The sequence below is a fragment of the Leptosomus discolor genome, chromosome 2 (genome assembly GCF_034619465.1).
Source record: "Leptosomus discolor isolate bLepDis1 chromosome 2, bLepDis1.hap2, whole genome shotgun sequence".
Classification (NCBI taxonomy): Eukaryota; Metazoa; Chordata; class Aves; order Leptosomiformes; family Leptosomidae; genus Leptosomus; species Leptosomus discolor.
The window spans coordinates 29,400,190-29,427,184 of record NC_141392.1 but is presented as its reverse complement, the minus strand read 5'-3'; the positions used below and the strand labels follow the sequence as shown (position 1 = coordinate 29,427,184).

General features: G+C 44.9%; 1 protein-coding gene across 1 annotated transcript in view; it reads left to right on the top strand.

The window, feature by feature from the left end:
- Positions 1–26,630, top strand: part of PAK5 (p21 (RAC1) activated kinase 5) — a 39,626-nt gene extending 12,996 nt beyond the window's left edge. Inside the window, exons 2-8 of the mRNA XM_086460819.1 lie at positions 9,467–10,264; positions 15,937–16,428; positions 18,161–18,294; positions 20,334–20,460; positions 23,498–23,623; positions 25,734–25,868; positions 26,475–26,630. Coding sequence (XP_086316945.1) covers positions 9,467–10,264; positions 15,937–16,428; positions 18,161–18,294; positions 20,334–20,460; positions 23,498–23,623; positions 25,734–25,868; positions 26,475–26,630 — 1,968 coding nt within the window. The remainder of the gene's footprint in view (positions 1–9,466; positions 10,265–15,936; positions 16,429–18,160; positions 18,295–20,333; positions 20,461–23,497; positions 23,624–25,733; positions 25,869–26,474) is intronic.
- Positions 26,631–26,995: the final 365 nt, after the last annotated feature.

The following is a 26,995-nucleotide window of genomic DNA, read 5'->3' as shown; positions in this document are numbered from 1 at the left end:
GAAAATGTTAATTTGACAAAATAGGGAAGTTTGACATTGATGGACAGATTTTTTACAAAATGTAGCCAAAAAACTAAAGTCTTTGATGTGATTTGATACAGCTGATGTGGTTTGATACAGCTTTTTGGCTTAGCAGGTCCACTCTGCATGCTGTCATGCTGAAATGATTGCCATCAGCCTTAGGAAAATGCAGCACTATTGATAGGGCAGTTAAAATTCCTGCAGTTAATGTTTTTGAGGCATTTCATCTTGTGGGACATTTTGCTTTTTCATTCTGTCTTGGAATAAAAGAAAATTTCGAAATGTCCTATGAAATAGATATTCTGGGGTTTTGAGATTTCTCCATTCCTCTCCCTGTGAAGTGCTTGTGTAACTGATCACTAATAACATAATTGTCTCACTCAAACTAAAAGTTTTAAGTCACATTTCACTCTCATCTGTTGAGTGTCTGAAAGATATGTGTGTACATATTACATATAAAATTGCACGTACCTGATGTGTTTTAAGTAGACTCAGAATAATTGTTTTTGACATTTAATATTCTCTAATGGCATTTCAAATGACATATAACAACCACGTTTGTGTATTTGAAAAAAAAAAAAAAGGAAAAGTTACTAGAATGTAGATACGTCAGTGGAATTTTAAAACTAAATGTTTTGTTAAAGTTACTATATTTTAAAATGTCAAAAGAATTACCAGTGAATGTGATTATAATGAAATGTTGCTCTTGTTGTTATGGCAACTAACTTTTAAAACTGCTGTGAAGTGTGACAAATTAGAGAGTGCCGTTTTGGTTAGCCTTTTTTTATAGTTTTCCATCATTTTACTTTTGAAGGATTTTAAACAGCTGGCACTAGTGGTGGTGTTAAGCGTATAACACTTCTCTCAAACCTTTAGCTATACCTTTACATTGACCCATCAAGTAATATATGTTTTTCAGACTGGGTGAATTTCATTTCTGTATCATCAATGTAGCTCATTGTCGTACATCTTTCAATAATTAACATGTGGCCATGCCAACATTTTCCCAGCTTCTCTCCTGCCCTGTGCTGTTGCCAGTGTCAGGTTAATTAATGTGTAGTATTGGATGTACGCACCTGAAGGCTGCATATTACCAAGCTCAGCTCTCTGCTGTGCAGTGACTTTGCTGTGCGGCAGGAAAACAAATTTGGCGATGCCAGTGTGTGCTCAGAAATGTGACTGCAGCATCGGCGGGCGCATTTCATGGGTTTCCATGTAGCTGGTTTGCAGTGGCAGGAACCTGATGATGACTGCTCATCTGACCTGTTCGGTCCAGCCCCCATGGACAAGACCCACCAAAACGTGCTGCAGAGCTCAGCCCAGGGCAGCTGCAGCGTTTTGTCAGGCAGCACTTACAGAAGCAAGCAGGAGATATTTTTGTACAGGTGGATGGACGGGAAGGAGTCTCTGGGACCCATCCCTCCTCCAAAGGAGAAATTATGAGAATGGTTTATTTTTTTACTCCATTGAATTTAGTAGACCAACAAGGGCACAGTCCTGGAGTAACGCAGCTGTTGGATAGCCCAGCATTATGCTCCTCAAAGCTCAACATCTCTAGTCTGCTGTTAAGGAGACCAGAATGCTGGGGAAGACCCCATACAGAAGAGGTAAATCAGCCTGTCTGGGGGAGGTATTTCTGAACTAACATTACGTACAGTGACCGCTCCCCCCTTGGAAAACACGGTGTTACCCGTGGCAAGGTGTTGGTACAGGTATCAGCTGCCTCTTCTGTCATAACACAAAAAAGAAACCCTATGCTCTGCTGCTATTAGCATCTGTCGGGAGGTGAATAACGTGTCAAATGATAGTGGGTGGGCAGAGTAAAACCTTCTTTTTCTTATCTGGTGATGTTGACTCTGCTCTGGCAATGAGCACATCCCAGACATGGCACATCCTGCAGCACCGCTGTGCTTAGGTTTGGGGCTTCTGCCCTCCCAGCTGACAAAACCATGGAGGTAAACTTGGCTGAGTTTTGCTTTGAGGTTTTTAATGTACATTTAATTTCTTCTGTGCCTGGGAAAGATACTAAGAGCCATCCCAAACAGGAATTTCTGGATCTTCTGGAAAAGGATTAGAGAAGTTCATGACAAGGTCATGGCTCACATGGGCGAGGGGCAGGTGGCATGTTCTCGTGCTCCTGGTTTTGAAGGATGAATCTGTGGTGTAAAGTGCGTGTATGATCCAGGGAGCAGAGACCCACTCCTCCTCGCCCAGCTGAGGTATCCAGCACCAGTGAATTTTGCAGAACTCTTTCCTCCAGGAGGGATCTGTGGGATATCAGAAATGATTAAATTTTTTTATTATTATTTTTATGGAGAGAATGAGAAGATAAAGCATTGGGAAGGAATTAATAACAGAACTGATATAAACTCTGAGACTTCCAGGTATAAACCAAGCTCTAAATTACAGGCTTCAGGAAGAAATGTTCTGACATACTTTCCTGTCTGTTGTATATTCCTTGTGACTAACTCTGAGTAATAGCTGTTTTGTAGACAGGCTGTAGATCAAAACTGGAGCAGATCCCGTAGGACACTGCTGGAGGGGTGCAGAGTGATAAATTACATGTCTTCCCATCCAGTACCATTTCTTGCCATGTATCTGATGAGTTTCTGTGATAAAAGGCATGTTCCCAGGGTAATGCTGTAATGCACAAGTGCCCTAAACTTCCCGCTTAGTTTAATGTTTTGTATTCCAAGGGGAAAATCGGTTGGTTTGGTTTGTGCGGGTCGTTGGTTCCAGCCCATCCATCTGTCTGGCTGTATCTGCTCATTGCCTGCCGAGGTTAGGAGACAGCTGCCCAAATGCAGCACTTGCTTTTCACTCGCACAATTCATAGCATCCCTGATTCTGACTCAGGATGAAGTTGGGTGGTCCCACAGCCAGAAGGTGGGGTTTGGTGCAACCCAGGTCTCAGGGTTCAAAGCAGCAAATATATTCAGTTACCTCGCTCATGGTACAACCGTACAGACACAGCATAGACGTGGTTATGGAGAGGACCCTGCACTGGTGGTGGGAGCAGATGGCACCCAAAGGGACAGAGCCCTGGGGTGACTGCCGGTGTGGAGAGGTCACCCAACACTAAGGCCACCGTGCCAAGACCTAGGGGACAAGTCACCAGCTTCCTAACCCTGAGACTTTTGGGAAGCGCAATGTACGAATGCATTCCCCAAGACACATGCGCCTACATTAGGTGGAAGGAAATGCGGAGGAGAGAAATGTGTCATCAGCACAGACCCAGTCCTTAATTGTGTCTCCAAACCCCTTTTGTCCAAAAAATAGACAGGACTCATGTCCTTTCTTTTAAACATGGTCTTATATCTGATGGCCAAGGCTGATGCATAAGCTTGTCTCCTGCAGATCATAGGATCACAGAATAGTTTGGGTTGGAAGAGACCTTAAAGATCACCTCATTCCAAGCCCCCTGCCATGGCAGAGACACCTTCCACTAGACCAGGTTGCTCAAAGCCACATCCAACCTGGCCTTGAACACTTCCAAGGGATGGGGCACCCACAGCTTCTCTGCACAACCTGTTCCAGTGTCTCGCCACCCTCACAGTGAAGAACTTCTTCCTAATATCTAATCTAAATCTCCTGTCTTTGAAACCAGTTTGAAACCATCACCCCTCATTGTATCACTGCAGGCCCTGATGAGTCCCTCCCCACCTTTCCTGTGGGCCACCTTTAAGTACTGGAAGGCTGCTCTATGGTCTCTCCAGAGCCTTCTCCTCTTCTCCAGGCTGAACAACCCTGACTCTCTCAGCCTGTCCTCAGAGGGGAGGTGCTCCAGCCCCCTCATCTTCATGGCCCTCCTCTGGACCCACCTGAGCAGGTCCATGTCTTTCTTGTGCTGGGGTCCCCAGAGCTGAACATGGCACTGCAGGTGGGGTCTCACCAGAACGAAGTAGAGAGGGAGAATCACCTCACTTGACCTGCTGGCCTCACTTCTCTTGATGGCAGTGCATCGTTGGTTGGGCACTTCTGCTGTGAGCAGGGGAAGAACGACCTACCATAATGCCATCATCAGGTGGGGGAAAGAGGGGATGGAGGTACAGAAATGTTTTTCAGTCCTTTCTCATGAAGCTTACCCATTCAGGTGTTATTAAGCATGCACTGGAGCGCAGTAGGATCACAAGGATGGCTCCAACACTGTCATTTGGAAAGGTGACTCAGGGGTTAGAACTTGTCCTCAAGTGAATATTCAATGGAGAAGAACCTTAAGTGAAACAGTGGGCCTGCATACTTGAGAACAACTGTCCTGGATCCCAGCTGAGCTCCCCAGTCACTGCGCTTTCATCTGCCATCGCTTTTTCTCTCTGGCAGCATATTTACTTCTCCATTTAAAGTCAGCCACTGGAGAACATGGGCAGGTCTTCATCTCTCATCTCCCATCTTCCCCTTTGAGCCTGCTCCTTGTGTCAGCCCTCAAGATGGCAGCTCAGACTTAAAATTTAGCCTCACAAACAAGGGAAAGGAGCCCACTCCATGCTGGCCCCAGGTTGCTGGAAAAAACATATTTTTGCTGCATGCTTGCAGTTGTCTCCAGGAGTTTGGAGGATCTCCAGCTGTTTTGAGCTGCTCTAAGGACTTTGGTTGGTCTGAGGTCTCACAGCCTCTCCTGGTGAGAATAGATCAACTGCAGACCCCTGACACCCATTACACAATTGCTTGCAATTATAAAACTCTGTTACTTCCAGGGAAAACCAGAGTTTTCTGTCTAACATGATGACAAGGATCAGTTTTTCTCCCCAGTGTAGTGCTCTTCACATTTGCTTACACCGAGGAGTAAGATGTGGTGTTGTGAACACAGCCGCAAATACTTTGAATGTCTTGCAACACAAGAAGACAAATTACTGACACATCCGTCACTTGCACTTAGATTACTTTGACCAGCTGTGCTTTATGCACTTTTTTTAAGATATGCATAGGCTGTGCTTTTAGTTTATGTATAATGCAAACGAGGGGATATGCTAGGTAGAAGCAAAATCAGAGTTTAGATTCCCTGTTTTTAAGGGTGACATTTCCTTAAAAGACCTTTTTATTTTTAACCCTGCATGTGAGAGAGATTCTAAATCCTCATCGATTTCTGAAAACAGCCATCCAGGAGGACAAAGGATGATATATTCTTAACGAGCGTGTAAAGTATAGTAGTTTTAAAGACAATAAATGCAAGGTTGTATTAGGGCAAACCAGTTAATTACCCACTTCATTATTGTCAAGGTTAATACAGTATTTGAGCGCAGAAGCTGTTTTTCATCTCCTTTTGGAAACAAGGCAAGACAGCGTTTCTTCACAGACAGATCCATTATAGCTTATCACCGGAGGACAGACTGCTACAGAAACACCATGAAGGATGTCTACTGTCACCAGGCTCCAGAGCAAGCGCCAAACCTGTCCAGAGAGCAATGGAAATGAAATGAGAGCGGCAGCTTCAGAGTACCGCACTTTAATTCACAGAGATTGCGCCCCATTGATTTAATGTATGATGGTAACGGTAGCATAAAATTCACCAGCACTCCTTCATCTGCTGTAGCATTGATCCGTCCTAAATTGCACAATGCGCTGAAAAATGTCCTTTAATAAACATGGGGTATCGACTATAGCAAATCCCATCTTTCCGTGGTGAACCCAGTGAACGCAGCACCTGTAGTAGGGCTCGATCTCTGTTTTTCATGCATGCCTGGATGTTGTACAGGTTTCCGTTACATGAGCTCAATAGACAGAAACAAAGGCCTCATAAATCTTAGCCCATCAACCTTCACGGATAATGCCTTGCTTTTAACTATCTACTTTACCTGCAGCGACTTCGAAAATTCCTAAAGTTTAAAAATTTGGAGACTGGTAAGTGGTTAAAAAAAGATGAGAAAAAAAATCTGTATAAATAGATGTAGTATATATATAAAAGCAGAATTCCCTCCTTATATGGAAACACAAGTTGGTTTTTTTTCAGTTTAAAAAAGCTTTTAAAATTGAAAAAACTAGTTTAGTTCCTATGAAACTAATTACCAGGATAACTGCGTTTATATCGCTTTCGATGTAGCCTTTTTCTGTTACATTTTCTTTCAAGGTTTTTGTTTTGCTTTTTAAGTTAGAGCTAGAATTTCCTGTCTTTTGTGATTCCTGCTGTTTTATTTCGGTTCTAAGAGGTTTTCCCTCTGCTCACCGATGCAGTGCACAGCCTGATGATGCAGTAACCAGAGTCTACATTCCAAAACCAAGACACCCCCCATCAGCAATTTGGTGTTGTACTTTTGAACCTGCGTGCTTCTGGCCCTGGTGCTAAGATTAGGCTTTTGAGTTTGGGAATTTGGGCAATGGTTATGGCAGTTCTCAATCTCTGGCTTCTTTCTGCAAATACTGTGCTTCCCAGGGAAGCTGCGGGCGCTGGTGAGCCCCTGGCACACACTTTCCCTGTAGTAAATTATTTTAGGACAGGTTAACATAGCACAACATATGTTTCATTCTTTATAACATCTTTGATTTTAATTTTTAATGCTCTGTGGACATCGTTACAGAGCAATTACTCTTATTACTGTTATAGCATGATACCTGCTTTGGGATATTAATTTGTTTTTTGAGCCTAGTAAATTGTTCTGCCCAGCAGGGAGGCATCCTCTGTATTTCAGATTTGTGTATAAACATCTTAGGTTCTATTCAGATAGTAAAATACATGACAATATAGCGTATTTCACAGGGTCTCGGTGAAACACTTCCTAAATTATCCGCTCTACGGACACTACTGTTCTTTTGATAGGAATAATGCTAGAAGTTTCCTTGTAAAAAATCAAGTTTGTATAGGCTGGCTGATTTAGCCATCTCACCAAGATGTATGCCTTTCATATAAGGGAAGTACTAAGTTTAAAAACAGGCCAAAGCAAATATAAATGTTGATGCTGTTATTAATAATAAATAATTATATTAATTGATACTATTAATAATTTTTATTAATAGTAACAAAGCACTGACTATTCTGTAGAAAATGTACCTCTGGGATAGGTAAGTTTGATCTTCGCAAGTCTGTTTGCCAGTGATCATCCTTAAAGTACTGGGAGAAAAGAAAAGGGGTTTAGTTCTTGAGCATCTTAGCTTCATCAGTCTGGATGAGACAGCACTGAATCCCAGCGCTAACCAAGACTCCTTCATCAGACTGGCCCTTCAGTGGCAAATGCTTCTTTTTGGAAAATTGGAGTTTCCTACAAGAACATTTTACTGTTAGTACTTTTTAAAAATCCTCATAATCAAAAAGGTGGCTCTCAAGCATGCACCTATCTGCAGAAATTCCCTAGACAGCAGGGTTTTGTCATCAGTGAGTTCCCTAACACATAAACCCTCAACTGCATTCTTCTAAATCCTCCTTCTGAAGGTATCTAAAAATCCTGCTTCCAGAGAGCATCTGCTTGCAGGAACAAAGGGAAGATTCCTCTTCCCTATGACTGAAGTGGCCGCTCTGCTCCCAGGGGCTCGCTCTGGCTCTGAGGTCCCTTTGTGCAGGCACAACACAGGTCCTCTTTGTGAAGGCCAGTCCCGCAGAGAGTATTAAATTGGCTTTTTACTCCTTGGCATGCATTTGCACAGGGGAAATGGGGTGGCAGTTGGGTATTTCAATCTTGTTTTCAATTATAAGCATTTCATTGTTGAATGTTGCTGGTTTATTATATGATAATTAAATATGAATGATCGTGCAGTCATCCTGCCAAAGAGGCTGTAGCCGAATGAAACCAATTCCTCTCATCTTGCTGAATGGCTTCAGAAGCAAAAGGAGTGATCTATTTGCTGTCCCTTATTTTTGCTGTCCTATTGTTTCAGTAGCACTAGCTTCAAAATAGCAAACTAGGCAAGTAATTACAGACATAAATCAGAGCAAGGATCAGTATGAGGTCAGGACTGCTTTGCCTATAGCCTGACTTTTCTCAGCTGCCTTTTGCTGAATAACAGAGAAGTACATTGCTGTTAATATTGTGAAAAAGTGATTTTATTAGTGATGAAATGGATATTTTGACAAAGTTTGAGCCTCTGTGTGCTTTTGAGCAGGGATTGAGCAGCCTCGCCGTGCCTGGAACAGAGCCTCCTCTGTCGGCATTGCAGTGAATGAAGGGGCAGTGGGCCAGGCTGGATGCCATGGTCAGCATCCGCTGTGCCATGGTTGGTGTCCAATACACCACAGTCAGCATCTGACATGCCACGGTTGGTGTCTGATATGCCACAGTCAGCTGCAACGTAGGCAGGCTGCAGCTCACAGAGGGACATCTCCTTGGGGTGACCACAGTGATTCTGTTTAAAAACTCGGCAAGTTAAATAAGATACAGCCGTAGATATTTAGCCAAAGCGAATCAGCAAAGCAAATGTGTTTTCAGTAGAGCTGCACTGATTTATGGCCCTGGCCCTTAATCTGTACATCTTATTCTTCTGGGTTGTCTATAAACGTGAAGCGGCGCTCGATGGGAGTCAGCTGCTGAAAAATGGATGCAACCATGTGTTACAGTCTTCAGATGGTACTAGCTAAAAATAGTGAATCTTTCTTGAAGGAGAGCTGTAACCAAGCACTGCTTACCTCCCATCCTACCAAGAGCACCAATGTTTTGGATAGAAAGGAGCAGGGATGGGCAGGGGGTTGTGGGCAGTCAGTGGGAGCAAGTTCATGTCTGTAGTGCTCCTACACACTCGTCATACATGGCTGAGGGATTGCATAGAGGACTTTGCAATAATTAGGACGCAAACAGGGCCACCACCACTGCCACCACGACATCCATGATGCGGATGGCCCAAAGCCACGGTAATGCACAGCGGTTTGCTGGATGCTGTGTATTGTGAGAATGAGATGTAGTTAAGTTTTTTTCACTCTTCCCTAAGTGTCCTTCATGCTAAGTTAACTAGGAGGCAATCCCCAGTGGTAATTCTACTACCCAGAAGCATACAGCTTTATAAAAAAACCCACAAAACCGAGTGCCTACTAAACTATATGCTACTTTATATTCCAACAGTTTCTTAAAATATCATGTAGAAGTGACCGCTGAATGATTTTCATTTGGCTAATCCATACCCTATAAATCACAGTCAACCCACCAGTTCGGCTTGATGTAGACAACTGAATAATAACAAATAAAAAATAAGTAGTGGTTTTAAACATCTCTGCTGTTGGCTGCTGAACACCTACCCCTTAAACGGAACTTTTTTTAAGAGTGTCTTGGCGTTGCATGCCAAATGTCAGCATATGATATACAAGGAATTTAACGCCTTTTTGTGTATTCATTTCTGTGTGTCCTATTGTAAGTATTTATTGAGATTTTTATTTCTACCAGTGAATTATTCTGAGGTACATCACCAAAGAACATAACACATTGCTACAGGTATTTATGGGTGAATCATAGACTTTTTTTCTTTTTGGTGGTTTTCTTGGTCAGATATTAAATGAAATCAGTATTTAATCAAAGCAATTTTTTATTCCCAGACTATCGTTAGAGGAAATAAGCCTCGAAAGGATTCTTCAATCAATGGCCTGCTGGAAGAGTTTGACAATATCTCAGTGACACGATCCAATTCCCTGCGGAAGGAAAGTCCTCCCACCCACCACCAAGGAAATGCAAACCATGCACCAAGGCACCAGGAGGAAAATGGTTATATCACATATTCCCAGTACTCCAGTGAGTCAGACACTACAACAGACTATGTCGTGGAAAAATATCGAGACAAGACTCTTTACGGGGAAGAGTTAGACAGGTACTACAAGGGGAGCTATGCTGCCAAGCAGAACGGGCACATGATGAAGGTGACTTCCCGGGACATCTATTATTCGGAAGTGACGCCCCTGCAGTCAGACCTCTCCAGGTTCCTCCCGGATTACCATGCACACCTGGAGACAAAGCCCAAACCACTGGAATATGGTGGCCTAAAGCTGGAGTATCAGCGGATCCCCAGTGGATCCTCCCTGGACTATAGAGATCCCTTCCCTTACATCCCATCCCGAGCGTCGGTGCAGAGTGAGTGCCCCAAGGAGAGGCTGGAATACAGTGATGGCGACTGGGGACATGGCTTGGGCAAGGACGACTACGACAAGAGGCCAAAGTCATCCTACGTGGACCCAGCAAGCCCTCAGCCAACAATGAGGCAGAGGTCCAGGTCAGGTTCTGGTCTGCAGGAGCCGGCCATGCCCTATGGAGCAAGCGCTTTTAAAGCACACCAGCAAGGACATTCCTACAGCTCCTACACCTACCCCCGCTTGTCCGAAACTGCAGCAGGCATCCCCAAGGTAACGTGACATCTGGTAACATCCCCGGGAGCTGCGTGGCTGCCGCTTGGTGGATGTGAAAACCCACCTGCTTTACCTGGGTATCTGAAAATGGATGTTGGGGACCAGCAAGTTTAAGATATTTATTAAAAGGCAGGTTTGAAGATGCCCAGCTTCTGAGGTTTTACTTGGGATTCCCGATAACCCCAAGTTCTTTGGCAATTTTTGTAGCGTTAGGCGTTCATATGCCTGTGCAGATCTCCGTGGGAGGCGAGAAGCTGGTCTGGTTTGTATATCAGATACTAATGTATTTGAATTGTTACTGTGCAAGGCTGAAACTTCTGTGATTTAATATTTATAATGTATTTCTGTTATGTTTACATTACAAGGTTTATTTAACCCTTTGCTGCTAATGAGAGTAGGGGCTTACCGCTCTCTGCTTTTCTTTTAAGCAGTGAAATTAAATCAAAGCAGCATATCTCACCCAAGACATTTTAAATGCAGTTAAAAAAATAGGATTAAGGTGCAAAAAAGCATTTCAACCATGATATCTACAAGCAATTCCTCTGCACAAATTTGTGGCCTGCTCTGCCTTTTCTAAGTCACATGAGGAATATTACCCATACAAGCTGTGCTACCCTACTTGCTGTAACTATTTATTCAGTTAAGAGAATAATACTTTTCCTACACGTCTAGTCACATAGCTACAATGATGACCTGCTTAAACATCTAATATTCTGCAAGAGATGTTTTTTCTTCAGTGTAGATTGCATTGAACATTACCAGGTTCCCCTAGCAACGGGCACCAAGATGATAATTCATTTTTCCAGGACTGAAACAGTCTTGGGTTGCTGTGACTTACCAAATGTGCTGAGGTAGGTAGCTTGTTAGGTGGTGAGATCCACTCTGCTGTTTAATGATGGTTTGAACATGCATTTTCTTACTGGCTCTGTGCACTGAGAACGTGATCCTGCCCAGCTGCAGACCCAGAAGTCGTCCCAGGTCTCTGCATGCCCTGTGCCGGAGGCATGTCTGTGTCTTGCTTGCTCAGGTTTTGGCTGCTTTGCTGATCCTGGGGTGCAGAGTTATGATCAGTGCCTCACAGTAAAGGGAGAGGGATGCATTTTTATTTCATATTGCATTAAAACACTGAGCTGGGCTTTGAAGGTTGTGGATAAATCATGGAGGGAGTAGAAAAGTTACCAGGTCTCTTTGCATGCCTTTCCCAAGCTCGGGGTGTGTTGGAAGGGATGCGCATGGGTAGTTTACTGAGCGCCGGAGTGTGGCATTAAATATGGATTCTGGAAGGTGTGAGGAAAGCCAGGGATGAGCTATCTGCCATTTCCTTCATTGAAAACAATCATTTTGTCAGAGTTTAGAAAGGAGGACTAATCCAGTAATTCATACACTCTCCTGTGCCTGCTCCTGCCAGTTTTACAGCATTTAGTAGGGCAGAAGACAGAGGTATAGTTTACAGGACTCAAAGTACTCCAGACACTTTGAAAAATATCCCATTAAAATGCAGTAACAACTTTTATTAAAAAAAAAATGCCTCCATGCAAGATTCATTGTGAGCTGTTCCTCAGAGCATCAAAAACACTCCTACAGCCTTGGTGTATTGAAACTTGATGATTCACTGTTAAATGCAGCCGTTTCAATTCCCAAAGCTGTCCACAGCTCCTGAAAGTGAATAGCAGTTTCTTGTCTTGGATGATTGCTGAAGAGTCTTCTTTTCAAGGAGGCGTTAGTAAGATAATGGTTCATCAAATGGGCTTAGTAAATGAGACTCGGGTCTCAAATCAGATATTTTACAAATGAGATTGGCTTTAAAGTATAATTAAAAGGGGGGGAAAAAGTAAGCAGTAAAAAAGTCTGCAGGCGCAAAAGTATGGCTTCAGAATGCGTTTAACAAAGATGTTCATTTTGGCTTCTACATGTGGAGGGCAGACTTACTTCAGTATTATTTGCGGGTGATAGATGTCAGATAAATCAAAACACCTGCCCTGTTTCATCATCAGTGATTTCAGAGGCATTACGTCAGAAGAATTCACTGCACTGGGCTGGGCCACCGCCGTGCAGTGGGACCATGGAGGTGTTGGAAGCCGGAGGCTCAGATTTAGTTCCCTCCAATCCATGCCCGTGTTACCCACCTGCTCTCTTGTTCCTGAACACTAACTCCAGTAACATTTGCATGGGGTCGCAGCATCTGCTGTGTTACCCTCACAACACAGAAATTATGTCCCACTTTGTTCAATGGAGTCTTCTCAACATTGCCACACAATATCAAACTCATCCCGTCAGGTGTGCTTATTTTTGGACACTCTGTACTGCCTGTTTTCTTTTTACCCTGCTTTTCATCACAGTTAGCCCTCTTAACTTTTTGCACCAGATCCTGTTATTTCAAAGCTCCTTTTGCCTGACATTTTTCGGTAGCAGCTCACTGTGACCCTCTCCTCCCCTCCTCCAAGGGACTGTGATTTCTGCTCTCCCGTTTCCTACCTCTTACTGTTGTAACATAGCAGAAGTCTCTCTAATCTGGCTGCTGCTCAGCACCGCCGTTTTCCTCCGGTGTGTTTTGCAGACACTCTGCTCCAGGAGGACATTTCCAGCCTGGTGAAGGAGGGCAGAGCCAAGCCTTTAGTATCAGAAACCCTCGCCTTTTTTCCCTGTTTTCTCATTCACATGCCAGTAGCTTTCTGTGAGCACCGCCTGTCACCTCCATGCACGGAACAGGGAATCTCGGAGGTTTCCACCGGTGAAGCACCAGAGAGTAACCTTTCCCCTTGCAATCTCCATGTGATTTACAGACCATCCCTTCTGCACCTTGTACTTTGGCAAACTGAAACCTCCTCAAACAGAAATCCATTTTACGTTTACTGAAAGGTGAGCCCATCTGGCCAGGGGCTGGCCGCTCCCCTAGGAGGGTATGGGCTCCGGCTGCAGGACCGCGGCTGTCATGTCTGCCGCAGTCCCACTGCAGAGTGTGAGGGGACACCCGCCCTGCCTTGCAGGGACGGTACTTCTTACGAACAACCAGGCGTTCCCTCCACATGCGGTGCAAAACATCACTGTCATCAGAGTGGATACTGAAATGAGTTTAAACACGGTGTTACATCCACCTGTCAACAACGAAAAGACCCGACTGCCGACGTGGCCGCATGCGGATGCGGGTTGTGCTGCGAGCCGGTGCAGTGACCCAGCCAGCAGCAGCAGCAGGGTATCGCCTCGCACCACGGCGCCGTGATGGATGTCGTGTCAGAGCTTCGGCTGCTCCTTTGACCTCATCTTGAATGAGCGCAGGACTGGTTTCTTCTTTCCTTTGTAGTATTTAAAGAATTTCCTTTTGGTAGGTAACTGCATTCAGTAGCAGAAATAGAATTATTAGTGGGATAAAGTGTGTTTGATTTTGCCATGATGTGAAGCACTGAGTAAGGACGAAGCCTCAGAGGAGAGGTTCAGCTGATTTACTTATCATAGCTTCTGATTTTTTGTAAGATTTCATAGGATTCAGGACGTGAATGGGTTGTACTGCAATGCTAACTCAGAAAGCTTTCAAAAATTCATAGCAAGCACACTGAACCTCTGAATTTTCGTTTTAAAATTTCACTGCAGAATTTACTTTTACCAATGTGTTAAGCTTAGGACATGCTCAGAAATATCAGGCATGGGTGAAGCCTCAAATAATTCATTAGTGTGGATTTATCCAGTTTGAATTTCTAGACAAGGCTTTCCTCATCTCAATAGTTAAAAGAAAATGGTGTATTTGCAGCCAAAGCAATTATTTATGTGTCCCTACGCACACAGCTATATAGGACAGGGCTAGACTGAGCTCCCTTCCCTCCACCAAACCATCTGAGCACTTTTCCATGTTAATTAGTTTGGCAGCTGTAATGTCCTTCACTAAATTCATGATGTCTCTGACCGTCATCTATTTTATGGCTACCCCTGCCTGACGGAGTAAGCAAAATTATGGCTCCAATCATGTGGATGTTTTCTTTAAACAAAACCAGCATCCTAGGAGGTGGCTGTACAGCACTGTTATGTGCACACTGGGTGCTCCGTATGGCTGGTAGCTGCCAGCGTGCGAGTCTCAGGCGGAAGCAGACTCCAGCTTCACGTTTCCAAGGGAAATCTCTGAGCAGCCCCTCTGGAGAGGCATTCCCTCTTCCCTGCTAAACCTCACGCGAAATTAAAAGACGGGCATGCCTGGCTCACACATGAGGTAGGAAAGTGCTGATATAATATTGCGCTCGGAGGCTTTTCTCGAGGCGACTACATCTACAAACTCCTCCTCACTGTGCAGCAGCCTACAGTGATAAATTGATGCTGCGGCAGATTTTTTTTCTGTTTTTTTTTTTTTTTTTTTTTTTGCAGTCTTAGCATAAAATGGTCAAATGATGTTCCACCGCAGAATTCAATTTCACAGTTCAGTTGGGTCCTTGATTACACTGCCAAATTCAGATTAATGTGCATTTAGCTAACATGGATCAGGGACTCCTGGCCGGCAGCCAGCAGTAATAGTAGCAACCATGAGCTGCGTAGAGTTTGCTGCTCTGTCCACCCCCGTGCACTGCCGTCGAAATTGATTGATTAAATGAACTCATTGCCATAATTATTTGTAATTGTGCTACATCATGAGCCTGTGTTGAACCACCCCCCCTGCCCTGAGATTCTCCACGTGTCGTCAGGAGTCACATATGTTGTATTGTAAATGTGGAGATGCTCTTTTCTGGGGGAGAAGATGTCTTTTTGGTATGGGTGGGATTTTTTGGTCTTACATCTTTTCTTTTTTTTTTTCAGTTCAGATAGATAGAAGCAAACTATTATGTTTGCAAATGTGGAGTGTTCATATGCTTTCAGTGTAATAAGCTTAGAAAAGCTTGGACAATAAAAAGAAAGAAAGGAACTTGCTAATGAACAAGGCCTCCCATCAGGATAATTTCCTCTGCGATTGTCTCTGATTTCAGATGAAAATTAGTGGTTTCGTGACGCTGCAGTTAAGTAGTGTGTCACTCTGGAAAATTATTTAAGCAATGGTAAATTGAATTAGGCTCCTTGTCATACTCTTGTATGCAATCACTCAAACAGCAGCCAGTAGCGGGGCAAGGCAGGAGATGACAGGCATTTCAAGGTACCACCGCCTCTGCCAGAAGAGGTTGGGACATTCCTGAGTTGCTGGAGAAAAGCATGAGAAAAGCATAAGAAAACAGTAAGGGCTGAGAGTCAAAACCCAGGAACTGATATTTGAAAGGAAAGACAGAAATTGGAATTTGCCAGAGGGCTGCTGGTTGCGAAAAAGATTTTTTTCTTGGAGGCAATTGCCCAGAGAGCCTGCAGGGCGCTGCAAATACAGAGCAAATACACTTGTTGGAGCATATGCTTTCATTAAACAAAGATTAATATATCTACAGACAGGTACCTGGACAGAAAAATGGACCTGAGATGCCCAAAAGATCCTGTGGTCTTGCCTGGCCTCATTTTAGTGCTGATGAGAGTACAGCAGTCCAATGGTCTAAAAATCTCTTTTCAGATCCAGGGCAGCAGTGTCATGTTGAGAAGAGTGGGTACATGCGGGAGCACATTGTGCCTGCACTCGCTGAGGACCTCTGGGGGTGCCAAAACCAAACCGAGTGGATGGCGAGCAAGAAAGCTGTCTGTTCACCCGCGTTCACTCGTCTGCTTTTGTGTTGCAGGTGGATTATGATCGCGCGCAGCTGGTCATTAGCCCACCGCTCTCTGGATCGGACACCTACCCCAGGGGCCCGGTAAAGCTACCTCAAAGTCAAAGCAAAGTCAGCTATTCAAGCAGCAGCTACCAGTACCCTCTGGTTTATCACAAAGCATCCCACTATCACCAGCCGTCTCTCCAGCCCAGCTCTCCCTATATTTCCACTGCCTCCTACCCAAGCTCCCCAAGTATCACGTCAAGTGCTTATCCTCCACCCAGCTGGGGATCCTCCTCGGACCAGCAGCCCTCCAGGGTGTCCCACGAACAGTTCAGAGCTGCCCTGCAGCTTGTGGTCAGCCCCGGTGACCCCCGGGAGTACTTGGACAACTTCATCAAGATCGGGGAGGGCTCCACGGGGATTGTCTGCATCGCCACTGAGAAGCACACAGGAAAGCAAGTCGCCGTGAAGAAGATGGATCTCAGGAAACAGCAGAGAAGGGAGCTGCTCTTTAATGAGGTACGTTGTTTTGGGTGGTGCAGCGCGTTTTGCAGGCAGTAGGTTCAACAGGAGACGTGGGCCAAATGGCAACCTCAAGAGCCAAACTAACACCTTTCTAAAAGAGATGGTGCGTTCCATGCGTATCTATGCTGTATAAATACTGTGTAACCGGACCAGTTTCAAATGAGCTACATCTCCTCCTGCCTTTAAACTTAAATGTAATGTAGTGGGAAGTCACAGCAAACAGCTAAGACATCTGTCAGCTTGTCCATGCAGCATATCAGGTGCACAGACATGGTCTGGCTGCCTTTTTCTGACCTTTGCTTGTCCAGTTTATTCTTCCCAGAGAGAGGATCGAAACTAACCAGACCATTCAAAAAGCAAATGTACCGTGTTCTGGTGTATACATGGTTTTTGTTTCCTCCCTCCTTCCTCTCCTAACCTTTAGCAGTCCCTTTTGCTTTCTTGATGGTTACTAAGCAAAGGGCTGTCAGTCCCTTTTTCATGGAACCATCTGTGTTAATTCCTACATCTCCTTTCCTGAGTGCCAGTTCAAAGCCCACAACTGCTTATGGAAGATTGTTTTCCCCATGTACATTATTTTAAATTTAAGAACACTGCTTGTCATTTGCCATTTTTTTCACCCAGTTGTTTGGTGCTGGAGTTCCTTCTGCAACTCGAAGGGTTTCTCCTTTTTTACTTTTTACTCCCTTAAAGAAGCTCAAGATCACTTGTGAATAAGCTCATCAATGCCAAAAACATTGCAGGTCCCCAGGGAAGCCTCTTGTGAGAACTAGCCTTTTGATTCTATTATTTGTTTCCTGTATTTTAACTATAAGAGGATCTTCCCTTAGCACACAACAGACTGGCTTCTTTAAAACCTTTAAAAACTTAACATTTTTTTTAATTAAAAATATTAGTTTTTCACAAACTTCACACAGTTCTCCTTTGCAGAGTCCATAACTGTACTGGGTATTTTGGCTTTGTTTTCCCCTGCTGGAAGACCGCACTGAATTGCATTGTGGTAGCTCTAACCGAGCATCCCTTGAATGGGAACATCTTGAAGCAGGTCCTGCATGCTGTGCAGGACCAAGCTGCTTCCCTGACATGCTCCAGTCACTTGTGTCACCTGAAAATGTCTTTTCGGTGGTGCTGAAATTCCTCCATGTATAATGAAGCCTTCCCTGGCTGCTGTTTTCTCTCCTGCTCGCCTTTCTGACATCCCTCAGTTCCATGTGGTGATGGTTGCTACCTTGGCTGGCCTGCTGTTGCTGTGGTCCCAGTTCTGTACAGTCACTTTTAGATGTGGGATTTGAGTCACCTTATGAACATTCCCTATATTACTGTTAAAATTCTGTGCAAATTACCGTTTGGTACATGACGAAGACAACTTTGATGGGTTGAGAAATTGAGCAGGTCAAAAAAAAAAATCCCTGTTGTACTGAAAGCAATAAAAAAGCAATGAAATAAACAGTCCTGTTCCTGCAGCCTGGAAAAAAAACGACAATTAACCACAACTTATACTTTAGCAACTAAAGATTCTTCCTTCTTCCTAATGTATTTATGATGGCTGTTATTTTTGTGTAAATATATTGATTTTGTTGATGCGTTGGCATACGGATTAGGGAGGATGTGATTCATAGCAGAACCTTTACTAAGCACAAAGAGAAAAGTACAGTGAAAAAGAAGGTCAAAACAAGTGTCAGATAATGCTCGTAGCATTCACATACCGTCTTTTTCCTCCTCACAGGTTGTAATCATGAGAGATTACCATCATGAAAACGTGGTTGACATGTACAATAGTTACCTTGTTGGCGATGAGCTGTGGGTTGTGATGGAGTTTCTGGAGGGCGGCGCTTTGACAGATATAGTGACTCACACGAGGTGGGTTGGGTGTGCTGCCGGGGACCAGCAGCGTAAAGCCCACAGCGTAAGCTGGGCAGGAGGGAGGTGCCGTGGCTTTCCTTCGTGGGTGCCTCTGGACCTCACCTCCTGCTGAGGGAAGCTGGGTACCTCCTGGCTCTATATATGTATTTTTTTACATACATTTATCGCTGTATATTTGTATATACTTACAAAACACATATATACAAACATAAAAACACATACAATATACACACATGGAAAATATATATACATATGTATATATGTATGTATGTGTGTGTAGCTATATGTGTGTGTGTGTGTGTATATATATATATACACCTATACGCATAGTGTAGCATGCTCACTTTACCAGCATAAATAAGCCACTGCAGACGAATTCCTGTCAGTCCCAGCATTTTTTAAATAGAAGGGAAAGAAATATCTGAAAGGGCTTGCTGGTAGATGGGGATTTGCTAATGCTTTAGGAGGTAATTTAGCAGCAACATGACTTTTATCCATTACTTCCTAAAATGGCAAAAAAAAAAAAAAAAAAATCTTTGTTTGGTGATCTGTATTGTTGTATTTGCTGTCATAACTTATGTCAGTTCTAAGGGTGATGTCTCTCCATACTCGTAACCCAAGTAACCACACTGTCAGAAATGTTAACCAAGCCTAAAACATACTGGGAAAAGTATTTTTATATCAGAATATTTGTGCTTACGGTAGACCTTGTTCCCATATTTCAGTTAATATTGTGCCTTTAAAGAAGGCGATTCACCAGCACAAAAGCTGTGGTACATGGAACTGCTCTTCCTCTTCTGAGTGGAGACATTAGATTTTACAGCCCTCTTTACATCTGCTCTTCACTCATCTTTTCCTGATAAGCAGGATAAAATGCAATAGGGAAGAGGAATTGTTTATTAAATTTCTTTCTCTTGAATAAAAAAATTAAAATTTCCACGCCAAACCAGTGGGAGAGTATTTAGGTGACCAAGAAGAGAAGCAAAGCATACTAAATTAGAAAATTTTTCTTCGCTCTTAGATCCTGCCAAAGTCAGAGTTGTAACGCAGGTACACAGGTATTTTATTTTTTAGTGTTGCTGTAGCTGATGTGCTGAATTAAATCACAATATTGCAAGTAATTTGTTAACTACTTCTCCCCAAAATATTAAAAGCTCTATCTTCGATATTTCTGACAGGCGTTTAACAGCAAACAGATGTTCCCAGAACACCACTTCTTAGGAGCTGTCATCTATTTTTTTACTCAAAATAGTCTTTCCTTAATCTTCTGGATTTCTTTTTTTTTTTTTTTTTTTTACATTGCATGACCTTCCCTCAAAGATTTTGCTAAAATACTGCAAACAAAGTCAAAGCAGAAATCTCCACAGGTACTTTTCTGCTCGCGTACGTAGTAGAGATGCTGGGGACATGCAGCAGTGGGGCAGCCGTACCAGGGCACATGACCTATCCCGGCCATTGCCATCGTGCTGTGGCAGATGGCTTCTGCCAGAATGGGGTTTTGCACACATGCACAGAAATGAGGACTCTTGCTGTTTATTTTTCTACTGAAATACCCTAAATATTTCTATAGAAGGCATAAAACCAAAGGAGGGCTCTCAAAGAGCTACACCCCAGGCCTGATGTCTTGTCTGCACAAATAAGAGTGGTTTTTTCTCATATTTATTCCATGCCTGTTTCTATCCCAGTAGTGATTTACCCTCCTTGGCAAGCAGGGAGTTTGCTGTAAATACGGCCTTTCCGTTATTTCCCAGAGGGAAACAGGCTCGCTGTAACAGGCTACATCACACAGTACACTCTGCTTTTGTAGCGCTGCAGGGAGACTTATCCAGACCTCGTTGCAGAGTTGTGCCTCACCCTTCATCTCCCCTTTTTTGACAGAAATAGGACCAGAGAGTCGCCCAGCAGAGCTATTGCCTAAAAGATCCCCTGGTTGCCTGTATACTGGAGTGAAGGGGGACTTGTGCCTCCTTGCTCCAGCTCCTCTTTCCTGCTGTCTCTGTTAATGCTCGGCTCATTTTTCCACCTTGCTGTTCCAGGATGAATGAGGAGCAGATAGCGACCGTCTGCCTGTCCGTCCTGAGAGCCCTGTCCTACCTGCACAACCAAGGTGTCATCCACCGCGACATCAAAAGCGACTCCATCCTTCTCACAAGCGACGGGAGGGTGAGCGCCCCACGTTTCCCCTGCCGTCTCATGGGGCTGGCATGAAAATAGCTGTGCACGTTCAAAGTGACACTAACTTAAAAAAAAATAAGCCAGGCATGTGAAACCAAGGGACACGACCTGGGAATAACTTGTTAGAGAGCTGAATCAGAAAAACACAGGCTTGGCCTGTGATTGACATCTGCACTGCATGCAGAGTCACTGGTGGGGGGCATTGGAGCCATCAAAAGGCGGTGGCAGAAGAAATTGTGCCACATGTGTGATGGTTAGGTAATGGGAGACCTTCTTTTATGCTGCACTACTCTTACTCTGGTGCCTCTTAAAAATACTTTCTTTTTGCTACATTTGGTTACCTTTAGTTAGCAAGCTGCTATACATTTGCTCTGTTTTCCCAAGCTAGTTAGGAGGCTAACATCGAGCTATACGAATAGGAAATACTCTGCGTTACTGCTGAAACACTCCCCTGATGGTAAGAGGAAGCTTTCACCGTAGGTACACTTGCAAGATGCTTGATAATACCTAACCCACACTTCCATTTGCTTGGATGGGGTGCTGCTGTCAGTGAATTGGTCATTCTGTGTGGTGTTAATGACTGGGGAGAGAGGGAGACAAAATACTGCACGTGGCCTGCTCAGTAAGCGCAATAAAGTTTGCACACAAAAAAATATTACTTCGGCAGTGTTTGGTCACAGAGAAATTACTGTTTCCTTACAAGGAGAAAGGTGGTTTTGGGCAGTGGTGTTTCTGGCATACACAGCCATAAAACTTGAGGCACCTAAAACGTGGAGCACCCAAAGGCTTAGGTGGAGGGAGGCAAATCACTCTTAAACAGAAGAGCCCAATTTCTGCTTGGGTTAGGCACTACTTTGCATCTCACCTCGTGTCCCCATTGGGGTAATCTGAGTAGGAACTAAAGCACTCGTGGCCAGTGAGTCCCGTAAGCAGAGCTTTAAGGGTGGCTCCACTGGCCTTACACACCTGTCTAAAGCAAGACTTAGCCAGCTGGACTGAGACCAAGAGCTCCCCGTGGGCCTGGAACCAAATCTGGATCTTCTCCTTCAGAAGGTAAAACTCTTGGCTTCCCAGGCCTGGTCTGATTCCCTAATTGAACGCTTGCCTTTGCAATTTGACTCCCACTTCACCAAGGGAGAGGGATTTTCTTCCTGCAGCGGTCACAGGCTGCTCCTGTTAATCCTGTCAGGGGAAGAAAATTCCACGTGTGTAGGAGTATTTCAGTTGCAATTTCAATTCATGTTGCTGAAATAGCATCTGATCTGCTCTCGGGATCTGCATACAGTGCCTCATTATACTCATTACTCCAGTACTTATTATCTGCATTGCAGATTTCTTCATGGCTGTGTTGTGCAATTATCTTTTTTTAGAAAACCGTCTTCTTTTATGTACTCGAATGAGCAATAGATATGCAAAACCTCTTGTGCTCCTACAAAAGAAGATAGGGCTCTGCTGCCAAAATATGCATTATTTCTTCTATTCTTCATCCTGTAAACTGAAAAATACATTTTGCATGGACAACTTGGCTATTACTGGCTTTGTTTTAGAAATACCAGCAATCACTTTGTAATTCTGTTAAAAATAATAACCTTAGTTTTAAAAAAAGTAATGTCTGTGCTGAAGCCAAAAGAAAACAAATCAGTGCTGATAATAAAACGCTGGTCTACACAATGCAGGGATTTATGCAACTTCCCACTTCAGTTGTCCTGGTGCTGTTTGGGCTAACTTCGTATCCCCAGACGCTGAGCACGTGATCAGGTACATGGCTTGTGGACCGTAGGTTGCAGTTGGACATGGTCACAGGTCACCGTTGCACTGTGTGGTGCATAGCTGGGGGTGATGGGGGTTAGGCTGATGTCCAGGAAAAGCCTTACGATAGCTTCTAGGCCTCTAAACCTCAAGTATTACCTGAGGGACGGGGGCAGGGGCAGCGGGGGCAGGGAGACTCCAGGCTTAAGGAACAAGCTGTCTCTGGAAGTAGGTGATGCCACCAACACTCAGACCAGCTTATTTTGCTCAGGGGTTGTAGGAGTTTTCACCTTGGTGTTGTACAGCAACAGGGAGGGGGAGGCGATAATTTTCCATAATTTTTGTTGTAAAAAAAAAAAACCACCCTGGCATAAAAGTATGAGCAGGCACATGATGCAGCAAGAGCGTCTCTCCGGAGTGCTTGTGTATCCCATTATTTCTATTTCAGGTCACTGTCACAACTACTCAAGGACAGTACCGTCTTTAATTCCTGAGCTCCCAAGCAGAGAGAGCAGGTCCTCTTACCTCTTAGAACCGTTTTGGAAGAGTCTTGTGCCCTTCCTTGCCTCCCCTAAATTAGCTTCCCTACTGCATAAAGCAGACAGTTTCTTCAATGGTAGTTCACAGTGTGAGGTCCTGCTCTTGCAAAATCATTGGCAGGGATGTCACTTTCAGAGAGGATGTTAGTTAGATCATGCTCTCTGTGGTAAAAGAAAACAGGGTGAGTGATACTTGTTTCATCTGTTTTCTGGCAAACTCACAGATCGTGTACCTGATACAAATAATAGGAGTGGTGTGTATATCACTTGAAATATGTGTATTATTGAATATCAGTATACATACATAGACTACACACAGGGGTTTTATATATATATATGCAGCAGTAGTTTCATTATAAAACATTGTTACTTCAGAATTTTTTTTGCTTTCCTTCTATTTTTTTAAATATTACAAGCCATTTATCACCACCGCATCTTTTGCTGGTGGAGAGGCAGCGAGCTATGACAGGCGATCTCAGTAATGAGCACCACTGCCACTCTCCTAATTCTTTCCCTTCCCTTCGTTTTAATGAGCTGCGCGTTCCCCAGGCTGTATTGCCGTCTCCAGTCACGCTTCCAAAACTCTGCTGCTGTCCTGTCCCAGGCAAACGCCGCAGCTCTGTCCCCACCCCCCCCAGCTGCAGCTGGAGATGTGTGTCTGTCTCAGAGGCACGTGTGTCTCGGGGGAGTTCGCCTTGTTATTCAAGAGGGTCTTTTTCTTTTTCTTTACTTTTCAGATAAAATTGTCTGACTTTGGGTTCTGCGCCCAAGTGTCAAAGGAGGTCCCCAGGCGGAAGTCGCTGGTTGGGACGCCGTATTGGATGGCGCCAGAGGTGATATCCCGCCTGCCCTACGGCACCGAGGTGAGTACAGGGGGGCACCACGTGCCCCCAGAGCGGCTCTTTGCCCTCTGCCTGGTGCCTTGGTTGACCCCACTGAGCCCTGTCAGAACCGTGCAGTTCAAATGCATTTCTGCAGATATGCTAAATAGCAGCAGTTACGTTTGCCCCAGAGTGCTGCATCGTGTCTTGTTTTAAAGTAATTCTCCAAGATGAAGTCATTAAATAACGATTGCATTTAGCGCACTAAACAATGTAATGCCTTCACATATTTTAGCTTAGGGTGCTCTATTAAAGGAACCTGGCATCATTTTCGCATCGTGAAAGACCCTTTGATGATCTTTACTATCAAGCCTGCAAGCTGGAGCTGCACTTACAGGTGTGTACACCTGCATATGCCAAACCAGCAGCCAAATCACATGCCTGTAGTGCACAGCCAGGTCACATCAGTATTTGCGCAGACCTGCAGGCAGGGATCCACTCTGCTTTCATCCAGCTAAAGTCTGAGATCCCCTTCCTCCGGAGGAGTGCCAGCACAGGCACAGGCATGGTCCTGTAGGGTCCCAAACACAGGAGCCAGCTGGGTGGGTTGGATTGCCACCCTCTTGTAGCGTTTGTCTCTGCATCGGCCCATTCCTTGCAGTCTTTGCTGTCATGAGTTGAGAAATGGACGAAAAAGCCTATCTGTAGGAACTATTTTAAGCCCTGCCAAATGGTCTGAAAAAAGCAATTCACACATTTCTGTTGGAGCTCTGCAGTGCCCCATCCATTAGGAAGCTCTGAGTCACGGCACTGCTGCACTGCCAGCCTGGGAAGAGCAATCCCCTCTCCCGCGCTCAGCCGTGACAGTGACTCACGCCTCCCCAGCCAGGGACATGGCTGTGTTTTCTCCTCTGCGTGGTCACGGGAGTCATCTTCTGCTTGACAGTGCCGGTAGTAACAGCTGCAGAGAGCAAACCTGCAACACAAATATAGATGCAGATATGTTTACAGACACATATATATATATATCTCCATTCATATATATATATATATATATACACACACACACACACACAGAGGGGGAAATGAGATGAGGCCTGAGACAGGAGACGCTGCATCTTCCCATTGCGCAGCAGGGACTGATGTGGCGCAGACAAGGACAGTGCCTGCCCGAGCGTGAGAGCACCCAGGATGTGTGGCACTGTAGAAGCCATTTCAGGGATAATACCATCAGCTATTATTAGCCCATTAATATCACTGAAGGGATTTTAAAGTGTCTGAACTTACGGCTACATTAGGTTTCCCCACCAGAAGGGAAAGGGAAAAAAAAAAAAACAAATGTTTAAGCTGTTGGCAAAAGCAGTATGAACTGGCCTTGGCTGTATTTGGGCTGGCAAATGACAGGAATTACAGTCATCAGAGGCTTGGGATTCTGGAGCAGCTCTGCAGCAGGCCAGGACCAAAAAAAAAAAAAAAAAAGTGTAATTTTATTTTTTTTTTAGGCTGGAGCTGAAACATTTTCCAAAGGAATTATATAATGTGTTACCTGTGCTCACTGGAAATGGGCCTGGGTGTAATAAACGCTTGTGCTTACCTTGGGGTCTCACATGGAGTTCTGTAGCCTTTACGACTCAGGGGAAATAGAATAACTGGTTTCACAGCAGCTGAATTGTACTCTGCTCTCCCACTAGGTGCACCTTTCTGGATACCTGGAGTAAATGTTCAGTGGGTGTATAATATGTATATTAATAGATATATTATATATTAATATATATATTATATGTATGTAGTATGTAATGAGTGCAGCTGCAACGCAGCACAGTAGGGGGCAGCCGGCCTCTCAAACAAGTGTGCCTTAGCAGTGCTTCCCTGGTGGACATCACCTAAAGCAGCTGCACACTCAGGTTTGTAAGAAGTCGTTTCTAATTTATTTCATCACTGCCTTTACTGCTCAGAAGACAAAAATGTTGTCAGCGGATTAAAACAAAAAAACTTCATGGTGATGGCTCACCAGCCTGTTGTCTTAGGCTGGACGCAGGCAGCAGGTACAACAGCGTGAGGCAGCCCAGAGTTTTGCACAGCCCCAAGTGTTGAGCCCGTGCGCCCCTCTCTGCGCTACCAGCAGTGCTTACGGACGGACTGTGCGTTGCAGGTGGATATCTGGTCCCTGGGCATCATGGTGATAGAGATGATAGATGGTGAACCTCCCTACTTCAACGAGCCGCCGCTGCAGGCCATGCGCCGAATCCGGGATAACTTACCGCCCCGGGTGAAGGACATGCACAAGGTCAGACTTCCCATAGGCATTGGGGTCTTGCATGTACAAAGATTTGATAAAACCATAACCACACACTTCCATGCCCAAAGGCTAAATTGCACTTTTAAGGTACCACCTTGAGCAGTGACTCCCACACAGGACTCGTGTGGGGAGGGTGCGAGGCCAGAGCCATCAGTGAACCGCAGCCTGGTTTTGTGCCTGGCTCTGGCTTTGCTCGCAGCAAGTGATGGCAAAGGGCGCTGGGCAGAGCCTCGTGCTCCCTGCGCTTCCCACCCTGCCCGAGGACCAGAGCAAGTCGGCACATCAGCCCTGCTGCAGAGGGGTTGGGCCATCCATGCCCAGTGCCAAAGCCTTCAGGTACCTCCCATTTTGGGTGTGCTAATGCATTTCTCACCCCCAGCATGCAGAGCCATGCAGCATGCACTGTTCTACACCCCACTGAGAGCCAAATACTTACAACATGACTGGCACATAGAAGATGCAGCGCAGTACCTCGGTTGCCATAGGAAAGCTCAGTGTATCCCTTGTCATCCCAAGAAAAGCAGTGTGCACAGACCCAGGGCAGGCTGGAAACGGGTGTTTTTGTCTGCCCCTAACACCAGTGCGATGTTGCAGGTCTCCTCGGTCCTCCGGGGCTTCTTGGACTCGATGCTGGTGCGGGAGCCCTTGCAGAGAGCCACAGCACAGGAACTGTTGAGACACCCATTTCTCAAACTGGCTGGGCCCCCTTCTTGCATCGTACCCCTCATGAGGCAGCACAGGCATCGCTGAAGCCAGCGACTTTTTGGGAGGAGGTTGGTGCAGAGTCTGGATAATGGCTGTGCAGGAATCCCAGCGGTTGTGTGGGAACCACGGGCAGGGACGAGCGAAACCAGCCCCGTGGAAATAATGCAGTATATAAAAACCCACTGGGGCTGTGCGGGGCCGGGGAGCGATCCTGGCCACCAGCTGGCTGGCCACGCTCCACCGTGGACCGTCGCTCCCCAGCGCTGTTGTCTTCTCGGCCATCCAAGCAGAAGGAGCCAAATGCAAACAAGGTCGGAAAGATACTAAGTAGAGGATAGCACAACCAGAGTGAAACACCAGAATTTTATTGCAGGCTACGGCACTTCTATTTCAGAAGAACACTTTTCTGA